Raw genomic sequence first — 10262 nt, 5'->3', positions numbered from 1 at the left:
CTGATAACTCTGAACTCACAGAGCATAAGTTACAGAAAGTCAAAGGTGCTCTTTCCCATGTTAAACAAGGGGAAGGCTTCTTTACTAAGGAGCTCGCCGCCCGCCCTCCTGGTTACCCAGCTGGGCTGGGATAAAGGCAGCCTGCCTGGTCTTTTTACTTTTCAGAGTCATTTGTCTGATTTCGTGTAGTTGTCAACAATGTCTGCCTCTCTTTTCCAGCCCCTGCCGGTTTGTCTGCCCCAAGACGGACAGGCGCTGTGTGGCAGAAGCAAAGATTTTAGCACTACAGCAATAGGACAGATTTAAGACTAAGATTTAGCAGAGTATAAGGTTGATAGATATCAACTAATTTACCTAATCAGAGGGCACTTATAATTTCCAAAGATTGAGCACCTGGATTAATCTGAAATATAATATTACTTATAAAATTGTAGAACACATATACTTATGTAAGCAGGGATTTAAGGTTTTTTTTCCTTAGGCTTCTTTCTCCTAGACCTTTGCACCCTACAGTCCCCGTGATCCTGGGCTGAAGCAGTTAAGGAGGTGGCGCAGCTGTGAACAATGGCTTAAGATATCGCCTCATCAAGACTAAGATGCAAGGCCGGGCAGGCCTAACAGTGAGTCAAGATATCACCTTATCAAGACATCCCCAGGTGACCTAATAATCAAATAGACATGAGACAGATTAGCACGAGAAAATGGCCAAATTTAATACATACTTGGGTACGGGACCCCTGCATACCTGTGAGAGTCAGAGAGCCCATACTCAGGAGTAGCTTGGAGATAAAAAGGGAACATCTGGAGCTAGAGAGGAGGTAAGTTGCCTTGGGGCTTCAAAAGATCATTGCAGGATGGTAAGAGCAGATCTTCAGTAAACATGTCAAAAGAAGTTATCCTCTCTCAAGGGCAAGGCCTCCAACTCAAATTCTTGTAGGTAGTTTAGGTGGGAGGCAGAGCCTTACCTATTTGTCTCAAGACAGTGAAGATGCTGTCAGAAGCCCAGACATTGGCCCATAAGGTGTTTATTGAGGAGGCCGCCAACCAAGAAGACAGGGAGCCTACGAGCATCCAAAACCTGTCTAATGGAGTAGCCTCAGAGATAGGGTTCTATGCGGCAAACTGAGGCCGGAACGGAACGCAGCTATGTGCAGTCCTGGAAGTCATTCTTTTGATCTTGGTCCCCTGGGGATGTCTTGATAAGGTGATATCTTGACTCACTGTTAGGCCTGCCCGGCCTTGCATCTTGGTCTTGACAAGGTGATATCTTAAGCCATTGTTCACAGCTGTGCCGCCTCGGTAATTGCTTCAGTCCAGGATCAAGGGGGTATCAGAAATACAAAGCGAGTGCCCCCCAAATCAGCGATATTTGAGAATTTACACACCATCTCAATGTGGAAAGGGAGGGAGAGAGAGGCCACTTATGGGAGAAAAAATAATCTTTTGTGTGAAAGAGAAATGAGCCCTTAGGGACAGGTGATTTGAGGGACAATGTCTGTCTTGGGTGTGCTGCTGACCGCTAGTCTCATCTCCTGGGATGAGAGTCAATCTTCCCTGGGCAATGAAACTCCTAGGGAGGCTATTTATGACAAGTGAGTTATTTATTTTATTTTATTTTTTTGAGGATCTGTTTTTAGGCAGATAAGGGAAGTTCAGAGAAAGCCTCGCCCACATTTGTTGATTCTCAAATGTTTTGTCTCAAAATAATCTATGTTAGCACCCACTCTCCAAGCGCCCTTCTCCCTAACACAGAGGAACCACTAGCCACCCAAATAAACAAAAGTTGAGGGAGTTCATTACCACTGGACCTGTACTACAAGAAACGATAAGTGGAGGTTCAGGGTGAAATGAAACAAAGTTAAACAGTAACTCTAAGGTATGAAGACATTAAGACCTGCCAGTAAAGGTAATGCATGGGCAAAGGTAAAAGCTGGTATCATTTTCATTTTAAAAAATGGTTTTAGAAAGAGAGAATGGGGGAGAGAGAGAGAGAGAGAGAGAGAAACCTTAGTTTGCTGTTCCACTTTATTGGTGCATCATTGGTTGGTTCTTGTGTGTGCCCTGACCAGGATCAAACCCACAACCTTGGTGCTTTGGGATGATGCTTTACCCAATCAGGGCTGCTTTTTAATCTTTTTGAGGGATGCCCTAAGGCTAGTCGGAGTGCTCTTTTGTGTCACTCTTTCAATTTGATATAAGGTTCCAATAGGACACTTAGTTAGGATTAGAGCTCTCTAAAACATAGTTCAAATGTAAGAGTTTTTTCCAAATGAAAAGACCCCTCTGGCCATTGAAGAGTAGGACCTTCAAAGGCATTCTCATTCCAATGGAGACTCCATCTAATAAGCCTTTTCACGGAAAGACCAAGGGGTAATTTTCCTGGTTTAGAATACATTTTTACCATGGGTGCGAGAGCATCCCCGAAGTGGGTAGTGGATATAGCCCCCATGAACTAAAGGCTGTAACCACAGAGCCAGGCCAAAGTCCTATCCTGTTTCTAAGGTTCTGAGTTAGTTGCCTTTCAGAGTCAACAGAGAAAAACTGCAAGGCATGAAGCCCAAGCATGTACAGAGGAGAGAAATCTGACCTCTAGCTGTATCCCAAACCAAAGCCTCCCCCTCCCCTCATGGAACCAAAGTGTAATGAAGTAGAAACTTCATTTTTTAATTTTTTTTAAATATATCTTTATTGACTTCAGAGAGAGGAAAGGAGAGGGAGAGACCTAGATAGAAACATCGATGATGAGAGAGTCATTGATCGGCTGCCTCCCGCACGCCCCTGACTGGGGATCAAGCCTGCAACCCGGGCATGTGCCCTGACCGGGAATCGAACCCCAATCGCCTGGATCCTAGGTTGACGCTCAACCGCTGAGCCATACCCAGCCAGGAGAAACTTCATTTTTAAATATGATCTTTTCTCCTTTCCTTTTGGCTCACGCTGGCCTCATCCAGCGCCTGACTCACTGGCCTCCTTCTCCCGGGCACCAGCACTCCTTAATCATCAAGCCCTTATCGTCAGCATCCAAGAACCTAGAACAAAACAAGGGCTTAGGTCAGACTAGAGATAACATCAAGGCCTCGGTTGTGTTTTAGCTCCAGGGCTGGAAAAGCAATGCAAGGACACCATGGCTGACATCAGGGCCAGATGCACTGACCAGGCTACCCCCCTGCCCTAGCACCAAGCAATCAGTAGAGACAACGACCTTGCCAGTGACCCTGACTCCTTTAGTCACCACGATGAGTGATTTTCCCCTGTATAATCCATGCCCTGGAAGCCATCGGCGAGCCAGGTCTTCGAGCATTAGCTCATCTGTCTCCAGGCAGGGCCACTTCCTGAAATAGGCCCTTCCTTTCTTTGCTGCAAAAGCCCATTCCCTGCGGGGCTCTGAAACGCACACGCAAACGCACTCCTTTAGTTCGCTACCAAAAGGACCAGAGCATGGCCGGAACCCTTTCAGAAGTAAAGGGTCAATTTTCCAGGAAGATCCGGGGCTGAAGCCCCTTTCCTTAATGACCAAGTTCCAAAGTTCTGCAAGCAGCCCTGGCTGGTATGGTCCAGTTGGTTGGGTGTCCTCCGGTGGGCTGGAAGGTTGCTGGTTCAGCTCTGACCAGGGCACATGCCTGGGCCCCAGTAGGGGGCCTGCCAGAGGCAGCTTATCAAAGTTTCACTCTCACATCAACGTTTCTATCTCTCTCTCCCTCCCTCTCTCTAAAAATTAATAAAATCTTAAAAAAAACACAGTTTTGCAATCAAAGCCTGCAGAAGCACATACCAGCCTCTTCCTCCTAACCCCAAACCTCAGTCTTTGCCATTAAAAACCGTTTATTAAAAGCCACTGGGAGGGTTGGGTTTTAAGCTATAGCTTCTCATTCTTCTTGTTTGGCAACTTGCAAATCAAATGGCTTTGCCCTGGCTGTTGCTCAGTTGGTTGCAGCATCATACCTAGTACACTGAGCTGTCACTGGTTTGATTCCCGGTCAGGGCACATACTCAGGGTTGATCCCAGGTTGTAGTGTGAATGGGAGGCGACTGATGGATGTTTCTCTCTCCCTCTCCCTTCCTCTCTTTATAAAATTTTTAAAAAAAGATTACCAGGACCTGGGGGGAGGAAGGATGGCAAGGGATGTTTTTAACGGGTACAAAGTTTCTATTTGGGATGATGAAATATTTCTGGAAGTGGTGGTGGTAGGTTGCCCAACATTGTGACTAAATTTTATGTTGTGTATATTTTTATTATAATAATGTTGTGCATATTTATGTGGTGTATATAATAATAATAAATATTAAGAACAAGTAAAAAAAAGAGAAACAGAATTTGTAAAAGGGGAATTTGAGCGAGGTCATGTAAAGGCATTGTAAGGGCTTTGGCTTTAGTCTGTTTGAGCAGCATATCCGTAGATCAGGGTATTCTGACAAACTCTGTGTATTGACAAAACCCAAATGAGGCTCCCACCAGGTGCTAAGGTGAGTTCAGTGACCAAAACAAAGGTCACCTATGGGCGTCCTTTACCCAGCTCTGTGGGAGGAGAGCCGAGGCTGTCCCTGGGCCTGCAGGGAAGGGGCGAGGTGACATTCTGCATAACGGTGACTTAAACAGATCGCAAGGCGCGGTGCTCGGGCAGCTGCCCCGGTTTGACGTTGAGAATAAAGCTCGGGGCCTGGCCGGCGGGGCGGGGCCAGATGCGGGCGGTGTGGGCGGGGCCAGTGCGGGCGGGCCCCGCGGGCGAGGTGGAAACAGCTGCGCCCCAGCGCGGGCTCGGGACTGGACCCAGAGGCCGGGATGGAGTGGGACCCGCTGAGAGCGCTGGGCGCCGTCACCGCCGCCAGCCTGCTGCTGTGGGCGGCCTGGGCGGTGGGCTGCACGGTCTACGTGTACCTGCTGCCCCAGGTGCGCCGCGGTGCCCCTTGGCTCAGGGCGCACGGAGCCTGGGCAGGTAAGAGGCAAGGGCTCTGTGCCAAGCGGGTAGCGATGGGCATCGCAGGCACGAGGACAGACGACAGGCGAGGGCCCCCAATCACGGCAGAAAGCCCCCAATCAAGGGAGTTCTGGAAGCAAGAGAAGTGAAGGCTGGGTCAACCAGGACAAGGGAGGCGCCGAGTCCCCGCAGCTGCCCAGGTGAGGGGAGCAGGTGTCAGAGACCCCGCAGGTGAGGCATGAGGGGCCCGTGCTGTGTGCGCGTGGGTCTCAGCGGCAGGGGCTGAGGGTGGGCTGCGGCAGTGTCAGGCTACCCCTCCTGCTTGTCCTTCTTCTCTCCTCTCCAGTGGTGACAGGAGCCACCAGTGGCATCGGCAGGGCCTATGCACATGAGGTGAGCCGGGGCCTGGAGCCCGTGGGTGGCGGGGGCTTCCCCGGTCTGTTTGCCTGTTGTCAGCTGCGCCTACTAGACTGGGAATCGCATAGCTCGTCTGGTTCCCTCAGACACCCTCTCCCTCAGGAAGCCTTCCCTCTGCTCCCCAGCCTGGGTTCACGCCTTTACACTGGGCTTCTACAGGCTCTTGACATTCCCCCATCGCCGCCCGGCTTCATTCATCCAAAGCATATTTATCGACCACCTCTATTGCCAGACGTCTTCCAGGTGCTGGGGGAAAGCAGTGAACAAAATAGATTTTCAAACTTGCCCTCGTGGAGCTTATGTTCACTAGAGTGAGGGGAGACAGGTGTAAAAAAAAGATAAATAAATAAAAGGTAGTGGGTCAACTGGCTGTAAGGGTTAAAGAGAAAATTAAATCACGAAAAGAAGAACAAGGAGCCCTGAGGATGTGCAGGTTCCAATTTTTATGTAGGGTGATCGAGAGGTGTCACTGAGAAGGCAACGTTGAGAAAAGACCTGATGGAGGTGAGGGTCACATGGATAATTGAGACATGACTTCCAGGGAGAAGAAATAGCTCATGCAAAGGTTCTGGAGTAAAGGAGCATTGTTACTGAACCAAAGAGGACCCACCCACTTGACTAAACATTAAACACCAAATTGTGTGGTGGAAAAATTAAATCAGTTTATTAGCAGGGCACCAAGCCAGGAGAATGGTGAGCTATCACTCAATATCCAAACTCCCTGATGGTTTTTCATCAGGGTTTTTAAAAGCAAAGATTGAGGGGTAGGGGTAGGGCTTAGGAGTCAGGGGCAAAGCCGATTGGTTAGTTTTTGTGCAAGCTTCCCGCGGTTTTCCTTTGTCTCATTAATTCAGTTCCTGAGGGCCTTTTGTCTGGTGCTTTCATCACCGTGGTTGATAGACCTAACTGGGTTGAAGAACCAAGATTCTGCAAGATATCTCAGAATTGTGTGTCAGCATGGTTACCATTAAAGCAAAAGGCAGAAACTCATGCAAAGGTTCTGGGGTAAAGGAGCATTGTTACTGGTTTAAGCTATCATTGTTTTGGGCTTAACTAGCTGTATTATCTGTTATCTCAAGCAAAGTGTACTTCTAAGCATTTTTCCTGGAAGTTGATTTACAGGCAGGCCCCTGGGACATGACTAACATAACCTTATTAATCTTTGACTGGAAGCTACATGACAACCAAAGCACTTGAATCATTTAGTTAAAGCCTATGCCAGTATCTCTAAACTCTGTGATCCACATACCTAAATGTGTTTACTGTGGACTGTTGTTTTCAGCATTGCTTGTTGGAGGAGCAGGAAGGCGGCCACTGTGATTGTATCAGAGGGAGAGGGAGAGGGGAGCAGATGAGGAGAGATGCAATTTCAGGGCAGATCATGGAGAATCTCGTGGGTTATTCTGAGGATTTTAATACTTACTGAGATGAGATCCTGGGAGGGTTCTGAGCAGAACAGGAATCTGATACTGCAGGAAGTGAGGGTGGAAGCAGGGACATCCGCTGAGAGGCTGTTGCGAAAACCAAGCAAGAGATGCTGGCAACTTAGACCAGGGTGATAACACTGGAGGTGAGAAGTACTAGGATTCGGAATTGATTTTGCTGGTAGAGCAGATAACGCTAAGGAAGGTTCCTCTATACCTCGGTTGCTGAGAGGTTTTTGTTGTTGTGTTATTGTTGTGTGGGTTTTTTTAATCATGAATGGAGGTTGAGTTTTGTCAAATGATTTTTCTGGTCTTATTGAGACGATCCTGTGGTTTTTCTTCTTTAGTCTGTTTATATGGTAAATTACATTGATTGATTTTTCAAAGGTTGAACCAACCCTGAATTCGTGATATAAACCCCACTTGGTCATTATATATATTTATATATATATATATTGCTGGGTTTGATTTACCAGTATGTTGTTGTTGAGGGTCTTTGTATCCAAGTTTATGAGAGATATTGGTTTGTAGTGTTTTTTTTCTTGTAATATCTTTGGGTTTTGGTACGAGAGTAATGCTGGCCTCATAAAATAAATTACTACAAGATTTTTTACCAGAACACCTCAAAGAATGGAGCTGCAGTTACTGAGATGGGGTTGAACTGAGGGAGGAACAGGTTGCTGGGAGACAGACAGGAGTTTAGTTTGGGCCATTTTAAGTTTGAGATACCAATCAGGCGTCCAGGTTGAGAAGTATGCAGTTGGGGGGGTGTTCTGGAGTACAGAGGGAATGTCCACGTGGAGATAAACATGTCAGCATCATCAACATCTCAATGCCGTTTATTTATTTATTTATTTTAGAGAGAGAAAGGGAGAGAGCGAGAAAGGGGGGGGAGAGAAACATGGATGTGAAAGAGAAACATTGGTCAGCTGCCTCCCATACACACTCCAACCGGGGATCGAACCCACAACCTGAGTATGTGCCCTGACCGGGAACCCACCACCTTTTGGTGTGTGGGATGACACTCCAACCAACTGAGCCACATCAGCCAGGGCTCAAGGCAGGTTCTGAGCAGCAGAGGGAGGGGCAGGTTTGTGCCTTAGAAACAGCCCCCAGGTGGGTGGAGGGGTGAGACTGAGTCTGTCACGGGCACCTGTGTCCCCAGCACCACCCAGCAAAGATCAGGTGCCAGTAAACACATTTCGAATAAATGTATGAATGAAGAAAGGAGCGAACACTTGAATGATTGAATTTTTTTTTAAAAAAATACGTTTTGCCCAGCGGGGTGTAGCTCAGCAGTTGAGCAGTGACCTAGGATCCAGGAGATTGGGGTTCGATTCCCGGTCAGGGCACATGCCCGGGTTGCAGGCTAGGCAGCCGATCAATGATTCTCTCATCATTGACGTTTCTATCTCTCTCTCTCCCGCTCCTTTCCTCTCTCTGAAATCAATAAAGATATGTTTTTAAAAAAACCACATTTTTATTGATTTTTTAAAGAGAGAGGAAGGGAGAGGAAGAGAGAGAGATACAGAAACATCCATCAGCTGCCTCCTGCTGGGAGTCGGGCCAGCAGCCGGTGCATGTGCCCTGACCGGGAATCGAGCTGGTAACCTACTGGTGCATGGGGTAGACGCTCAACCGCTGAGCAACACCAGCCCGGCAAATGATTGACTTTTTATATCACCGAGAACAAAAGCCAAAGTCCTTACGGGGGGCATTCGAGGCTCTGTCTGGTTCCTTGCCCAACTCATGAGCTGCTCCACAACTGGTCGCTTCGCTCAGTGCTCGGAGCCTGGTGCCGTCCTCCAGGCTGCCACCTTTGTGCGGGGGCCTTTGCACTTGCTGTTCCTTCTGCCCGGAATGCTCTTTCCCCAGAAGGCATGTTCCTTGAGAGCAGCCTTCGTTTTTCTCCTTCGTTCACCTTGGCAGCCAGCGCGCAGCACATATCCGTGGAATTAATGAGTAAGCAAATTAAATTCCCCGCAGCTCTCCCGGAGAGGCCTCAACATCGTCCTCATCAGCCGAAACCTGAGCAAGCTGGAGCATGAGGCAAAGGAGATAGGTGACAGCCCCACCCTCCGGAGGCTGGGCAAGCTGGGGACAGGGGCTGGGCTAGGTTGGGGCGAGGGCTGCAGCCTCTCCTGGGACTGGGCTGGACCTGGGCCTGGTGAGGGGGGTGGTCGGGGTGGGGCGGAGGGGGGGCTTCCTCCGGGGAAGGGAGGATGGGGCTGAACGCGGACGGGGTGGCCGAGGTGGGGCTGGTTCCAGCTCAGGCCTGGCTCCCGCTGCCACTGTCCCCAGAGCGGCTCCATGGCAGGCTCACTCGAATCATCCAGGCCGACTTCACCGGGGGCTTGGAGATCTACGAGGCCATTAAGACCGGACTGAAGGACCTGGAGATTGGAATCCTGGGTATGTCCCCAAGCTTGCTTGGAGCAGCGGCTCCCTCAAGTGCCCCCACGCTCACCCTGACCCGAAGCCCTCTGTGGCCGCCCTCCCTCTGCCCCAGTCGGTCTCTCTGGGACTGTTGGAGGGACACAGACATCTCGTTTCCTCTTGCTCAGTGAACAACGTGGGCATGTTATATGCTAATGTCATGATGAAGCTGCTGGACTGTGAGAACTTCGAGAAGGTGAGTGAAACCCACTAGTGCCCTCTCGGCACCTCTTGCTCCCACTACTGCCCTCTGTGGGAAAACTCACGCAGCTCCTGGCTTTGTTGGAAGAAGGCACTCTGTTGCCTCCTGTTGGAAAACTGTTTTCAAAGCTGCGAGTCTGATGTCTAGGCCGTGGAGGAGGTCCCGTGATGGGGCGCCTTCTGCACTGCCAGCCAGTACAACTGTTCAACCTGTCTGGTTCTGCCCTTTTCTGTTCTCTGGTGCTAACTTTAGGGGGGGGGAGACCTACATGGGAAAACCAGTGCCTGCCATTTAGAGTCTGTGGTTTTTATTTTTTTTTAAATATACCTTTATTGATTTCAGAGAGAGGAAAGGAGAGAGAGAAACATCAATGATGAGAGAGTCATTGATCGAGCCCACAACCCGGGCATGTGCCCTGACCGGGAATCGAACCCTGATCACCTGGATCCTAGGTCGACGCTCAACTGCTGAGCCACACCCAGCCGGGCTAGAGTCTGTGATTTTTAAATTTTTATTTGGGATCATTCTTGAACCCATGGCTTCTTTTTTCTTAATCACCTGTAGATATATCCCCATACTTCCGATGGGAGTCACATGGTCTCTTGTACCTCAGTTTCAGGTGCCTGCCTCTTTTGTTAAATGAAATATTATCTATAAGGTTTTTAAAAAATCAAAGTTATAAAAGTCACATAGTTCTACAAGAGTTGTTTAAGATACCTGATACTTTTTTTTCTCTCCAAAAATTGCACCCAGGAAAAGCAGAGCTGTAGCTGATGTGAGCGTGTTGTTTGGGCATTAGCAGTAGTGCCCTCCCCACAGACCCAGTGGGCGGTCGTGCAGCCCCGAGAAAAGGATGGTCAGATATAT

General features: G+C 48.8%; 1 protein-coding gene across 1 annotated transcript in view; it reads left to right on the top strand.

Annotated features, from left to right (window-relative positions):
* Positions 1 to 4678: 4678 nt before the first annotated feature.
* LOC308547542 (17-beta-hydroxysteroid dehydrogenase type 3-like) overlaps positions 4679 to 10262 on the top strand; it is a 14672-nt gene continuing 9088 nt past the window's right edge. The window contains exons 1-5 of the mRNA XM_081118108.1: positions 4679 to 4934; positions 5263 to 5309; positions 8744 to 8819; positions 9059 to 9169; positions 9322 to 9389. Coding sequence (XP_080974234.1) covers positions 4781 to 4934; positions 5263 to 5309; positions 8744 to 8819; positions 9059 to 9169; positions 9322 to 9389 — 456 coding nt within the window. The 5' untranslated portion in view covers positions 4679 to 4780. The remainder of the gene's footprint in view (positions 4935 to 5262; positions 5310 to 8743; positions 8820 to 9058; positions 9170 to 9321; positions 9390 to 10262) is intronic.

This window comes from Miniopterus schreibersii (assembly GCF_964146895.1).
Source record: "Miniopterus schreibersii genome assembly, chromosome: 18".
Lineage (NCBI taxonomy): Eukaryota > Metazoa > Chordata > Mammalia > Chiroptera > Miniopteridae > Miniopterus > Miniopterus schreibersii.
Note: the sequence above shows the minus strand (reverse complement) of the source record. Positions and strands in the feature narration are given on the sequence as shown.